At 40.7% G+C, this 15,015-nt stretch overlaps 2 protein-coding genes across 5 annotated transcripts; one reads left to right on the top strand and one right to left on the bottom strand.

Annotated features, from left to right (window-relative positions):
- Nucleotides 1-853: 853 nt before the first annotated feature.
- LOC111592264 (sideroflexin-2) lies at nt 854-3,437 on the bottom strand. Of its 4 annotated transcripts, none has more exons than XM_023304361.2 (5): nt 3,357-3,437; nt 2,522-2,871; nt 2,194-2,459; nt 1,533-2,071; nt 854-1,467 (listed from the first exon to the last, which is right to left on the bottom strand). In XM_023304361.2, exons 2-5 carry the CDS (start codon nt 2,532-2,534, stop codon nt 1,308-1,310), a joined length of 978 nt encoding a protein of 325 aa, XP_023160129.2. In that variant the 5' UTR covers nt 2,535-2,871; nt 3,357-3,437; the 3' UTR covers nt 854-1,307. The 4 variants fall into 4 exon arrangements, with proteins under 4 accessions (XP_023160129.2, XP_023160125.2, XP_023160127.2 ...); XM_023304357.2 differs by lacking the exon at nt 3,357-3,437 and adding an exon at nt 2,962-3,071; XM_023304359.2 differs by lacking the exon at nt 3,357-3,437 and adding an exon at nt 2,968-3,071.
- Nucleotides 3,438-3,552: 115 nt separating this feature from the next.
- On the top strand, nt 3,553-6,900 carry LOC111592263 (UDP-glucuronosyltransferase 1-1). Its single transcript, XM_023304356.2, has 5 exons — nt 3,553-4,308; nt 4,367-4,561; nt 4,618-4,831; nt 4,891-5,119; nt 5,194-6,900. Exons 1-5 carry the CDS (start codon nt 3,854-3,856, stop codon nt 6,006-6,008), a joined length of 1,908 nt encoding a protein of 635 aa, XP_023160124.2. The 5' UTR covers nt 3,553-3,853; the 3' UTR covers nt 6,009-6,900.
- Nucleotides 6,901-15,015: the final 8,115 nt, after the last annotated feature.

Raw genomic sequence — 15,015 nt, 5'->3', positions numbered from 1 at the left:
GCGCAATCCAAGCGATTTAATTGTTGAATGCCTCAGTCAGTAAATAAATGAAAACAAAAAACGAAAAATAATTTTAAAAATACTATTTTTAAATGTTCCACAAATGTATATTTGTGTGTATCGACAGTTTTGCAAAAGTTATTAATTATTAATAAATATATGATAATTAAATGTTTGCTGATTCAATGGCACTCCACACAGAGAAAACAAAACTTGTGCATGGAAAAAATATTGAAAACGAAATTGGCTGCCAGGCAGCAGAGTTGTTATAGAGCGGCCCTCGCACCGTTTGAGGGCGTGAATTAGTTTTTACACTTAAGTGAAACACACAATTTTACATATTGTACATCTGAGTGTTGAATTTTTTCATCAATGTTTAGTATTTTGCGACAGTGCCAACATTTTTAACAAATAACTATAAAAAAAAAAAACAAAAAATCAATTCAAATTGTACCTTAAAAAATGTCCAAAAAATCAAGAAAACAAAAAAAAAAAAAGACACAAAAAGTACATTTAAAAACGCAAAGATAAATGCGATCATTTGTTGTAGTACAAGAGCACAAACTATGTTTAAATGCCCGATAAATAATCGTACAATAAATACGAAAGTCTCCACGTAATTAATCAAGATTTAAAGTGAACAAATAATCTAACTAGTTGTGTTTTGCACATTTTGTAAATTTTACAACACAATCCAATGAAGAAATTCCGCAAACATTTGCTAATTACAACATATATATATATAAATATATATATATATAGGTATATATATATATACATATATATATACATATATACAAGATACAACAATATACCTAATAAAACCGTTTATAAGCCCGCAACTCCTTTGTTTTCATATTATTTTTGTGAATTTATTTTTTTGTTATTTATTTTAAGTGCTGCCCTACTGACTTAGTTTTAACACGCAATTAACAGATTAGAATTAGTAAGTCAATGAAGTTATTTGAAGATTATAAAATGTTCCGAGTCAACCTGCATCTTGCTGAGAAACTTAGCTTAGATTAGTTCACATTTTCAGCCGTTAAACTGTATATTAAATTAAAATTTAGCATCAAATTATTTTTCACTTTAGCTTACAGAGCCCCATACGTTACAAGACATATTCACTATGCTAAAAAGTTCACAGTAAACACAAATTACGATATCATTTAGTTTGGAACATTGACTACTCCCATGTGACAAGGAACCAGGAACAATTGCGTTGCGCGTTTCTATAAATGCCTAAGCAACAATTAACACATTTATTGTCTAAGTGTCTAGCAGACGATTCGAAGCTCTTTAGCGCCTTATAGACCCTTGTTGAAGTAGACACGTTCAGGCACATTGCCACCAGTGCGCTTGACCATGTCCTTGTAGAGTTCCGGCTCGAAGGTGCTCATTGTTTTGCTATCCAAGCTGCACTGTTGCGGGAAAATCGCGCAAGCCGTGGGCACCATGAAACAGAGGCTGCAAACACCAAAGCCAAATTAGTCTGATTCACATAATTAGGAAAACATCTGTATTTTACTCACAAGCAGCCCACCATGATTGTTTGGAAGGGTGCATTTATCCATTTGATGCGCTTGTAGGCTGGCAGTTTCTCCAGTCGCTCCATGACGACGGGCAACAACAGCATGCCTGGTGCTGCCATTGTAATTCTCGATATGATTACCTCGCTGATGCCCTTAATGGCGGCCAAGCGGCTCTGACCAACAATCTCGCCATCGGCATTCTTTACATCAATGCCGTTGAGTATCTCGTTCTGACGCATAAAGGGAATGTTGACACAGTTCGCTGCTGCAACAGCCGCAAACGGCACATAGCGTTGCAACAATGGCGTTGCCCTTTTCGCCCAGTAGTTCTTGCAGCCAATTGCGGCAACTAGCGCTGCACCAGTTGCCGAAACAAAAGCCAGACCCAGCTGCGTAACACTGGTGGGTGAATTGGCATTACGATTTGTATAGTTGACGATCGCATTGAAGGATTGATTGAGAAACTGCCAGAGCACCACAGCGGGCACGGTGCGGTAGAATGCCAACATGCCGCCCGTGATCAACATGCCCCCAGGCACCTAAACAAAGAAGCGATGCAGAGCATTATTTGGCAAGTGCATATCAGTAGAAATGACGACAGCAGTTCGCTATATATAAATGTATAGGTAGCATGGCTGCAGCTGACTGTCACGCGACTTGCCTGAAAACTCATGCGACCGGCAAAGTTCTGCAGCTCGCCCGAATCCGGATGAAATGCTGAGCTATATAGCTTTAAATTGTACTTCATGTCAGCTGGTGTTAGCTTGGGCGACTGTTCGCCTGCACGATAACTCTCCACTATTTGCTTGGCCTGCAGCAAACGATCGCTGGAGACCAGCACCGTGCGCGGGTCCGTCATCCAGGCATAGTACTGAAAGCGACTCGTAAACGACTTCAAATCAAACAGACTCTCCACATCGGTAAGCGCTACGATATGAAATGGCGTTCAGAATTCCAAATATCTACTTCAATTTCGAGAGACAACTCACATTTCTCCGCCATGTCGTTGGAATTTAAACTTTAGTCCGTTATTTGCGATTACGTAAAGTTCGCTGTCGACGTCGCTGCTTTAAATTATGCGTGATATATTGCCCCTATTTCTGCCTCGTATCCTATCCGTACGCCACTTAGTTACAATTACACTCGAGTTGTGTGTACTTAGGGCCGACGCTCGCTGACTCTGATAAGTTGCAAGCAGGTGTTTCGTTCTCAGCTAAAATTCCGCCATTCAATGCGGTTCAATGCTGCAGTTTTTTTTTTTCGCTGGCGCAGTTCCAATAAAATTTCAGAGGTGTTGTTGTAGACACCCCACCGGCTGCTACCTACTTAGCACATACATCTGTTGATGATTTAACAATTGGGTAATTGACAAAGTTATATATATAATTTATATATATATATATACATTTTAATACTAAAAGACACACACACATACACTCACACAAGCAGTAATCTGTCTTAATACATTCTATTGTATCTTAATTCGCATGTTTTTTGGCCCACTCTTATTTTTATTTATTTTTTATCCAACGATTAGCCGATTAGGCGGATAACTATCGATAGAGACTATTTACCACAGCGTAAAGTGCGCATAATCATAGTTTAAATAATAACGGTTAATGATATTAGTAAGAGGCTGGGCAATATGACAGTCATTTGATTAATCACATGAATAATGTATTGGTAATTTGTATCTATTGTTTTTGTATAAAAATGAGTGTTGTTCACGTGTTTTTAATGAATACCATGGATGCATTTATACCAAATGAGACATACTGTGTGCAAATTAAAAAATTTACGGAGTCACTTTTGTGACTTACTAACACATTTAAAATACAGATGCAGCTAATTTTTTTAGCTCTTACAGAAATGGTTTTATCTTCAGGTAAAACGCTTAAAGCAAGCTACCTACATCAGGTAGATTTATACTATGATGGTATCGATACATTGCTTACTTATTACTCATCGATAACGTATAAATTTGTCATTCACTAGTGACGTGAGCATGAGTCTTTGTAGCCCTCGCACATTCGTATTTCCATTGTTGTTGTTGTTCTTTTCACTTTCGTTGCGCATTTTGTACACAAATTTCGCGATTTTTAACCAATTTGCATTAATTAACAAAGCGCTTAAGCGCAATGTAGGATTGTGTAAGACTTCAGTGCAACCGTAGCGACAATGAAGTCTTGTTGCAGCACTAGCAGCAGATAATAATAGAAAGGCCGCAACGGCTCTACGAAAGGGAGGAAGTTGGTTGCAAAAACCGGAAAATTAAAACAGGTCCGTAGCCGAGGACACGTCGAGGTTCATTGCACTGCAAGATGCGACTGCTACAGTTGCTGTCGCTTTGGCTGCTTTGCAGCCATGCAACCGGAGCCAACATCCTGGCCGTGCTGCCCAGCGTCTGGAGATCTCATTATCTATTTGGACGTCGGTTGCTGCAGCAACTGGTGGCCGGTCCACAGAATCATTCGGTTACGCTGATAAGCCCGCATGCATTGGCAGAGATGGATGCTGGGGCAGCCCTCAACAGAATACGTGAGATACGCATTGAGGATCAGGATTTAAAGCAGAATTGGCTAGACATGGGCATGAGCTTCGAGGCGGAACAGATGCACGCTCAGAGCGTTATGGAACGCTTCACCCGTATGATCTATGCGGGAACCACAAATGTGGACCTGCTACTCTCGGATGCACAGGTGCAAAAGCTCCTAACCAGCGGAGAAAAATTTGATTTACTTATCGTGGATTTGTTTCTGAGTGACGCATTACTTGGGTAGGTGGCGAGAGCAGAATGATATATGGAATTGTCTAAACTTTGAATTTTCTTACAGCCTCGCTTATTACTATGGTGTGCCCACCGTTGCAATTAGTCCCACCGGTGCCAATTCATGGCTCAACAACATGTTTGGCAATCCTCAATCAGCTTCTCTCGATCCGAGCAACTTTCTACCCTACACGGAGCGCATGACTACAAAGGAGCGTGTAGCAAACATGCTAATGAGCACATTCGAGCGTTTGACCTACAAGTGAGTAGGAGACAGACTTTCCATTCATAGCCCGCCTGATTGATTCTGTTTTGCAGCTTTTTCCACCTGATCTCGCAGCAATCCGTTTACTCAAATCACTTCGAGCTGCTGGTGCGTGAGCTGCCGAACTATCGAGATTTGAGCAAAAACTTGAGTCTTGCTTTGATCAACTCGCATCCTGCTATGGATTACCCTCGCGCCTATTTACCCAATATGCTGGAAGTGGGCGGCCTACATTTGCTAGAGCCACAAGAGCTGCAAGTGCCAAATGTAATTTAATTTGTTCTTATTATGACTGGAAAACTAATTGTTGGTTGTTTGCTTATTAGCATGTGCTTTCGTTTATGGAGGCTGCGTCTAGTGGTGTAATTTACATGAGTCTTGGCGCGGAAGTGCAAACAGCTCAGTTGCCCAGCGAAAAGCTGTCCATATTGCTGGATGTCTTTGCGCATCTCAAGGAATTTCATTTTCTGCTCAAATGGGAGGTGGAGGAGTTTGTGCAGCCGCTGCCAGATAATATAATGATCAACAGCTGGTGGCCCCAGCAGGCCATACTGGGTAAGTTATAGCCGAGTATGGTTCGTCAGCTTCCTTTCCTTGAATTGTAGTAACCAAAGTTGTTTGATTTACAGCTCATCAGCAGGTCAAAGTTTTTATTAGCAGCTGCGGCCAGCTCAGCGTTTGGGAGTCCATTGCGGGTGATACGCCCATACTTGCCATACCCATACTGGCCGAGCAGGAGGTGCTGGCCAAGCGGCTGCAGCAGAAAGGCGCTGCACTAACAGTCGCCTACGATGCGTTAGCCTATGATGCACTGCTTCATAGCATACGACAGCTTACGCTAAATGAAAGCTATGGACAGAATTTGGGTGAATTGAAGAAGCGTCTAGGTGTTGCCAATTCAGAAGCTTCATCGAGAGCGCTTAGCCACATTGAGCTGATATTGAGCACAGGTGGTGCAAATTTCCTAAAGTCTCATGCCAACACGCTCAACTTTTGGCGTTCTGAAGCCTTGGACGTGCTTCTGATTATAGCGCTGGGCATTTTTGGGATTTTGACGGTGCCATTTGTGGTCACTTGGTGTATACTGCGTCGATCGTACTACAGTCAAGCAGCACAGGATCAGCAACAGCAACCGTATCGCACTATGCTGAAGACCGTGGGACGCGTGCACAGCTATGGGGATCCCAGCAGCTGTGCAAGCGCCCGCTCCACAGAGCCATTGAGGAGAACGCGTTCGGCACAATCGTTGTCGGCACGCTCCAGCTGTTCCAGCTTCAGTTCGACAACACCGACAACGCCCTCTAGCAACTCGACAACTCCGCTGGATCTGACCCCGCCGCCACCGACTGCTGCAGCGCCTGCTCTGGATCTGTACGTCAATCAGGGAGTTTATACAACACAGAAAGCATCGCACGAAGAAAAGATGGAACACGCGTTTTTATAGCCATAAGGATAGCTATTGGCAGGACATAACGATATATCTCTAGATTTCTCAAACCTTATCGCTATACAGACATACATATATGTATAGGCAAGATATGTATTTAGTCGTATCTAATATCTCTTATATATCTATTAATGTAAGAATGATTTCTTGTTGTTGTGCACCCAGAAAATGTTTTTCTGTTATTTTATATTATATCTAGCTTAGAAAGTAGCCGTGATATGAGTTCAGAAACGATATTCTATGTAGTTACGACATTAAGTGTACTGTCCGATGCAACATAGCAACCAATACGCAGCTAAGGTTGTTATTTACTATTTCTTATTTGTTTATTGTCATACTTCGCACTGTAATTTAAATTCGTTTAACGAAATCAAGTGCGTGAAAGGGAATTTAACTAAATATTGCAATTTGTATTTAGTTCGGCTGATTTGTATATTTTTTAATCTCAATGTTTAAGCAAGCTTCAAGAAATATTATATATATGTATATTGCAAGTGAAATGAATGTGTTGTGACAGTTTTATTTAAATAATTTGTTCGATTGATCGAAGGAGCTGGGAAGCTGATATTTATAATAGATAATCTCAATCTGAAAGTTGGATAACTTTAGCTGCCATATATTATGCGTCTATCATTATCAAGGTGTGTGCCGGGCTTGCATAATTCCTATTCAGATTCAAACTCCCGCTCTTGCTCAGAGTACAGGGTATTCAAACTAATCATTAACTTTAGCTGGTAGCACCTTAATTTAGCCGTACAAGTCGAAATGAACATTATTTTGCGATCGCTTGTTTTTATTTACTTTGATTTCTTTTTCCCTCGATTTTTTCCTGCTCTTGTGCAACAAAGCATAAAAACAACAGCCAGCGGATATTATTAAAAAAGATAAAGCAAAAAAAACAGTGAGTTGTTTTTTTTTATATATATTTCGGGTAGCATTCAAGTGTGAGTAACAGTTAATGTTAATTACGGGCGGCGATGCCAATGGAGGCGTGTCTAATTAGCTGCCCCAGCGGCGGCGTCGTCTGTCGGCGCGCTTTGATGTGCATGACGGCGTGTGCACTTCATTTAAGCCGAGTGCGCCTCAAGTGTCTCTAAAGGATGTGAATGCGATGCGATGCGATGCGTTGCGACGGTACGGATGCAGCTGGGAATAGCTGGGGTGCAAATGAGGAGCTGCCTTGGCACCTGTTTGCATTCAACATTCAAGCCATGCCTAGAGCAGCGCACACAAAGCTGCGCAGCGCGAGGTTAGGGGGCAGGCAGAAGTGGGTTTTGGCAGTTGCTGGTGCGTTAGGGGTTTGGGTGGCACAGCCAACTAAAGCGCCCACAGCTGGGGCAATTATTCAGTTGGCTTCCTTCTTGTTGCATGTTAATAAAAGTGTAATTATGCTGCACGCTTATGTGGCAGGGGCACAGGCAGCCACTGACTTCTCAACTGCCATTCAGCTTTTAGTCCCGAAGCCTTTTTATGCGCATATTTTTGGTTAGATCTGTGCGAAATTTGATATGCAGCTCGGCAAGGTGGCACGGCAACCGCAACCTCCAGCGCTATGTGCAGCATATCTCATTAATAGACGGAGCAATATAAATCTGGCTTAGATCGCAACTACGGCGACGGCTTCGTTGAAGGTCGCACGGTGGGCTGCAAGGAGTTGGTTGGCTGCGGCAGGGATGTCAACGCTGTCAACCACAAAAAGAAGCAGAAGAAGACGCAGCAGAAGTCTTGACTTTGACAGCAGCAAATGCATTGAAGCGCAGACATACCAAAGTTCTCAGATTACCGCTGGGAACAGAGATCGAAAACCCGGCGCCCCTTAGCCAGCTCCGAGCATTAGGGCGCCTGTCAGCGCTGGGCGACAAATGCTGAATGTTAAAGAGGGCTGCGGTGGCATGTGGCAGCATCAAAGACCCATTGACAGTGGCTCCCCGGCCCGCGCTTGCTGCAGCTGCCCTTTTCGGTTGCAATATGCGTAGCGGCTTGTGGCGCCTTTGAAGTACAAGCTACAAAATTAATTGCATGCTACATGCGGCCACAAAGGGAGCATGGCAGCGGCAACTGCAACGGCAACGGCAACGGCAACTAGAACTTTAAACTGTAAATCAACAATCATCATAACTATAACTTTTTGCCCCAGACAGGAACTGGCCAAGGGGGAATGCTGTCAACATGTTGCCAGTTGTCCGTTGCCCGCTGCCCGTTGCTCTCTGCTCGCTTCATTCCCTTTCAACACTTTGTAGCTGCAACACTTGACTTTTGCCTGGCCAAATCCCACGCACATGCTACAAATCTCTCCAACTCTGTCTCTCTCTGTGTGTGTGCTTGTGTGTGTGTGCGTGTGTGTGCGTGTGTGTGTGCGTGTGTGTGTGCGTGTGTGTGTGTGCCCCATTGTGTGCAGTTTGCAATTTAATTACTTTTGAGTTACGCAACAAGCAAACGGCACAAAGTTGCCCGAGCCGGGCTTACAGGACCTGGACGGGACAACAGAAAGCCGCACATGCAGCATGTGGCAGGCAGTCACATTCTCGTCGTTGCCTTTGCTTCATATTCAAAATTCATAATACACAAATTAAAGTTCATGTTGCATACAATTTGAGCCCTGTGCGACCAGCCATCAGATACAGTTGCTCTCGCCCTCTCTCACAGCAATCACAAAAAAACATCGCCAGCTGTTGTTGCCCATTTGCATTATCGATCGCTGCCCACTGCGAGGCCCACAGATTGCTGTTGACACACAAAAACAACAACAAAATTTGCATAAATGTTCACAGTTTACAAAAAAAAGAAAAGAAATCAGAATTAAAATATATACAAAACAGCAGCAGCAGCAGCCGCAGCAGCTGTTGCAGCAGACAAAAATAACACAACATAGCAAAAAGTCAGAGGACATGTGAAAAGTCAAATTAAGAATAAATCGAAGTGTGCGAAGTGCAGCTACCCTGTAAAAAGTTAATATTAAAGGGTATGATCTAGTCGTATACACTTTTTTCGTTACTTATTTTTCAGTATAATATCAGCCAAGTCTGCTTTAACTACATGCATGAAAACTATTCTGGTAATGAATAAATTGCATTCTTTAATAGCGCTCTACTATGCGATTCTCATGAATTCAAGCGCGTCAAGTGCTGTGACTCCTAGTGCAAAGTGTGTCAGGCGTTCTTTGTGGGGAATTTAATAAATGAAAATAAATACAAAATATATCTATGTATGAATGGATGTATGAATGTATGTATGCATGTGTATGTATGTGTGTGTATGTAAGGACATGCATATATATAGCTACATCAATGTCTCTGCATATTCATTTGCTTACATGTGTTTGTAACTTGCAGCTGCTTGAGCATTGAAGAAAATTGCTTTATTTTCACTCTTGCCGCCCTCTGCGATTCTCATAAAGTTAAGTATTTAATAAGTTATATTTGAGCTTATATTAAATATTATTTTCTTTGTGTATTTATATCTCAATATTATCCTAAGCTACCTTATACATAGCATACATATATATATATATAGACAGTTATCTGAGCAGTTTTCCATACCAGAAATCATCTTTTAAGCTTTCTACTCTTAATTTGATTTTCATAATTTCATTTCCTACCATTTGTAAACTCATTAACAGACTAAAACAAACATTCATTAGATATTCATTCGTTCATTCATTGATATCCCTAATCAACGTGATGAAATAACAAAAATGTATTCAATTGTAATTGATTTTTAATTATTTACTCGGCGCATTCCAGTTGCCCATCAAATGGCCATTTGTTGATCGACTAATGCATTTGCCACGTGTCGACTCAGCTAACTGTTAAAGACTTTGCGATGAGCTGGCTTGATTAGCCCAGCAGCTGGACGCGCTGAATCGCTCGATCGCCCGCACTGCAAAGTATCTGTGTGTGTGTGTGTGTGCCCCGCCTCCTCTTCGCACAGTTTCATGTGCATGTGCTCATTTTAGCTTGGCCCGAAGGCGTCTCTGGTCTGCAGCTTTTGATGTGCCGCCATACCCACAACCGTTGACTGGCTAGCTGGCTGGTCCGAGTCTCTGTCTGTCCGTCTGTCTTTATGGATGTCCGCGCCACCCGTGCGAAAACTTCGCTGTCGGCTCGCTCTTATCAACTGTCCATAGCCTTTGCGCTCGCTCAAATCAATTTGAAGCGGTCTCCAGCCACCGCCACACACAAAGCCAGCGATCAGGCATTGGGCCAGCAGAGCGCATGCGCGGCGGCGTTTAAAAGCCACTTGAATGACTGACACATAGAGGGCGCTCGCACGCTCCTCGAATGTGGAAGGCATGAGGTGCTGCACTGTCTATATCTGAAGCTTCATCTGTATCAGCATTGGCATCGGCATCGGCATCTCCATCCGCCATCCGCCATCCGCCAATCGCCAGCTGTTGTCGGCGGCCTTTTGGCCTTAGTTGTTGCCTGTTGGCTGTGTTTGCCTTTGTTCTTTGCCGTCGAGCGTTAAATGCTTTTTGCGGCTTTTATTAAATTATTATTTACTTTTATTACAAAGCGCGACGGCCGCATGGCAAATTTATGTGATATTTCAATTTGTGACGCTTGACGACGCTTCGTGTATTCATGTTTGATGTGCACATGCGTATTTATATATGTATATATACAAATAAATATATATATATCGAAATTATAATGCTCAGTCGCTATACTTGAACTTCAAAGCGGGCGTTCGGCCAACCCTTTGCTAATAAAATTGGTCCAAAAATATAACAGAGACAGCAACAGCTACAGATAAATGTACAGTTAGAGAGACGGTCTCGACTTCAAAGCGTTTTAACAGGGGGGATTTCTTGTTCGACAACAAAGGCAATTGAAATGCTTAGAGAGAGAGAGAGGGAGAGAGGGAGAGAGAGGGAGATAGAGACAGCGCAACGAAGATTTGCCCAGCTTATTTCTGTTGCTGTTGCTGTTGTTGTACATAAATGTATTTGCTGCCTACTTAGGTTCGCAGCTAGCACCGTGACACCGCCCCGTCAATGCAGCCCGTCACTTTTTAATTGTTGTCGTCGACCCACACAGAGATGGACACAAAAAGCAGCCGCACCCAAAAAGCGACCGCCCCTCGGCACCGCTCGGCGCAGGGTTCGGGCTCGTTTCGATTCAGTCGGTACATGAAAAAGACATCAAAGCAAATCTTGACAACGTATATGCCTGTTATCTGCATCTAGCAGTCGGCAACTGGGTGCGGGCTCTGCCTCTCTGCCTCACTCTCTATATGTGCAACGGATGCAAGCCACACAGCTACCCAGTCCCACACACACTCACACGTACTTGAAATGCCTGGTGAGCGCTCCTTGCGGAAACTCGTACATTTCCTGCTCTGCTCCAGCTAACGATAGCAGTTCGAGTGAGCTTTCAAGTTGCTTTTCCACTCAGCCAAACAACGGGAAAAACCTTCCTTCGTTAGCCAAGCCAAATGCAGCTCTGCAAAAAGTGTGTGTGCGTGTGTGGGCGTAGGCAAGAGCAGCTAAAGGGCTTTCATTTTGGTCAGTCAGTTGGCCAAAAACAAGGTCTGCCGTATGTAATTTGGCTGTAAGCTGATAATGTTGCTTAAACTCAGATTTGTTTTATTTTAACTACAGTTTGCTAACTAAGAAATCTGAATTGCTTTGGCATAACTTACTCTTAGACTTACTCTGCTCTTCTAAAAGTATTTTAAGCCTATATAGAGTAGCAGAAATTTTGTTATATTACAGATATACAGATAGCCTAAACCTTTCTACTTTTTTCAGTTTTAATGTAGTAGTTTATAGTTAAGTAGTTATAGCTTTCTAAAGATGTTAAAATCATAGTTAAGATCGCAAAGTTTGAGTTTTATATGAACTCAAAGTAATTCATGCCTAAAGTCTGCCTTAAGCCGATGCTTTCAGTGGAAATTTTTTATATTGGAAATGAAAGTTCTTAAAATGGGAATTTAGCAAAGGGAATTCAGGCAGAAAGAGGGTATTTACATACATGATTGATCAGGTGAAATGACATCATATATTTTTATAGTAATCACATATTATAAGAGACTAACTTTTATTACATTAAAAACAATTGTAAGCCCTTAGTAAAAAACTAGTAAAGTTCTTATATCAAAATGGAGCTTAAAACATATGATATCCTGGACAACTTTATAATTTAGTAAACTCATAATGCCACCAGTGGCATATGCCCCTACTCAAAACAAAGCTTAAAATCTAGGCAAAGTTGCATGAACATAAATGTAAAATTGAGCAATGAACTCAGCTAGAAGCAGGCATACTGAACAGCCATCTACTATCTATCTACTATGTATCTTGAGTAAAATACAGTTTGCCATGGCATCAACGTACATCAGTACATCAGAAAAGCGTAGGCTACCTTAAACACCTCTTGGTGTGTTCAGATGCCTGCATATGTCTTCATTATTCATCATCAGCTCGGAGTTTCGCAGGGGCTCTGCGCATGCGTGAGTCTTGAGTTATGACAATCAAATGGGCCCATGTGTGGCCGGCACCGAAGGCTAGTAAATCAAATTTTTGGCGTGCCGTGTAAACAATGTTATAAATCAGAAAGCCGCAAGGCAAGAGTCAGGCCAGCCGGGGGACACGCCCACGCAGACAAGGAAAACGTCTGGCGGATTGCAGTGCGCCAGGATGCAAGTGACGCATAAGGCTATTAACATATGAGGCAGGGGCGCAGGCAGTGGCAGCGGCAGCGGCAGCGGCAGCGGCGGCAACCGGTGTGTGGCACATGAAGACGCATTCGTGGGTGTAGCAAGTTGAGATTTACAGCAATGACAAATAATTGCAGTGGAGATGAGCTGCTCAGTTGCGGTCCCTGTTGACTTGCCCTCTGGTATCAATTAATTTTTGTACAATTGAAATTAGTCAAACTGTAGCAGCGGCTATTAAAACTTACTAAAAAATATCTTGGGGCTTGCCCCACAGCGTGTTTTATTTATATCTGTTCTTTTTTTGACTCTCTTGCCCAAGCACACAACAAAAAGCGAGCTTTGTCTTCTTGCTGTTGTCGGCAAGGAGAAAAAAAATCTGTCTGGTTTTCGCCGAGATGAATAAAAAACACGACCAGCCGCAAAAGTCATTAACGCCCAGTCAAAAGACCGAAAAAAAATTAATACGAAAGCAGAAAAGTCGAAGTGTAGAGGCAACCAGAGGCGGCTGCCTAAAAGCGGCACCCTCGAGAGGGGTCAAAGGGGGCTTTTAATGATTTCATTTAAATATGCAAACATATATGATAATGACTCATCTGATCTGTTGCAACTAAGTGTGTGGCTAAAGCAATTAAGGCTTAATGTGAATATAATTAATATGAGAACTGCGAGAAGTTCGTAGACCCGAAACAGAATTAAAGGGGTTCTACTTGGGTACAATATATGGGTTAAATATGTATTTTTTTTATATGTATTTCGATATTAAATACTAAAGAAATTTAGTTAAATATGAGCACTTGTTTCTAGATATACTTTATTAAAAATGATTTAGATTAAACAATTATTTTTCTGTCAAATTAAATATATAAAAAATATATCAAGTTTTGAAATTGAGCAAAAGAATTTATATGTTGATGTTTAATATATATATTTTATATTTTGTAGTATCTAAATATTTTTTAAAATATATAAATTGATTAATTATGATTCAGTATAAAATTGATTAATTATTATTTTATACGTATAGTTTCAATTATTATATAACCCATTTATTAATAAACATTTTATTCATTTTTAATTTTTAATTTTTTTTTAAATATATTTTTAGTTTATATTTTTCATATATTTTCTATATTATTAAATATTTTATGGTTTTATATTTTATTTATATATATTTTAATTATTAAAGTTGTTTTATAGTTATTTAATATTTTATTATATATTTTTATTTATGTTATATATTACCCAAATTCATTATTTTATATTATTTAATATTTACATTTATTGATATATATTTGACTTATTTCAAATTTTTATTTCATATTTATTTAAATATTAAATTATTTGATTTATATATTTTATTTATATATATTTGAATTATTTAAATATATTTCAATTATTTCAATACTTTTTTATATATTTTATATATTTTTAATATAATGTTATATTTATATATGTTAAAATAAAGTATATTTATATATATTGGAATTATTTTCATTTATTTCAAAACTTTTTTATATTCATTAAGAAAATTTCAAATAAAATTGAACTTAAAGACCTTATAACTAGTTATGTTCCATGCATAGCCAATGCGAATACATTGAATGTTATTCATTATTCATTTGCACACATTCAAAAGGGGCTCTTCACGAAATATTACAAATAAGCTTAATAAACAATGCGGGGTCATGTGTGGGGAATGGTCATATAAGTGTTGGCATTGTCTCGCAGTTTCTGTCTGTCTGTGTGTCTGTTGGTCTCGCATTGCACAACAAATCAATTTTTACGTTTAAAAATTTAAACATTTTTTTATTCATTTGCGTTTTTTTTTTTGGTTTCTCTTTTTTAATAATAAAATGACGAAAGATGGGCCACAAAGAAAAACTTTTGAAACGCAGCAGAAAATTGATTTTCAAGACTTTGGGCATGGACAGCTAGACAGATGGTTGGATAGATGAATATGGATGGGCGAAGCAGAAGCACATACACAGATGCACACATACACTCACACACACACACACTCTCTCAACTAGGGGGTTCTCTGCTGCGTGCCCGTTGAGTGATGTGCGCATGGACAATGAAGCAATGACTGAATGAGAGGCGGCAAGCGGCATGAGTCTGTGTTGTGTGGCATGCCCCCGCTTTATCATCCCTACCTCGCTGACTCGCTGGCTCGCTTGGCTGCCTGTTCGGTTAGTATGACACCGAAATGAAAAGCGTCAAAGAGGCAGCCGACGCGCTGCACGACTCACAAACTCGATTGGAAGACTCGTCTACGGCCTGTTCCAACTCCCGCTTCAGCTGCGGCTTCAGCGTTTAATTAAAAGGCAAAGGCGGTGGCCAACGG

The sequence above is a fragment of the Drosophila hydei genome, unplaced genomic scaffold (assembly GCF_003285905.1).
Source record: "Drosophila hydei strain 15085-1641.00,03,60 unplaced genomic scaffold, DhydRS2 tig00000001-arrow-pilon, whole genome shotgun sequence".
Taxonomy (NCBI): Eukaryota; Metazoa; Arthropoda; class Insecta; order Diptera; family Drosophilidae; genus Drosophila; species Drosophila hydei.
The sequence above is the reverse complement of the archived record's forward strand: the minus strand, read 5'-3'. Positions and strand labels throughout refer to the sequence as shown.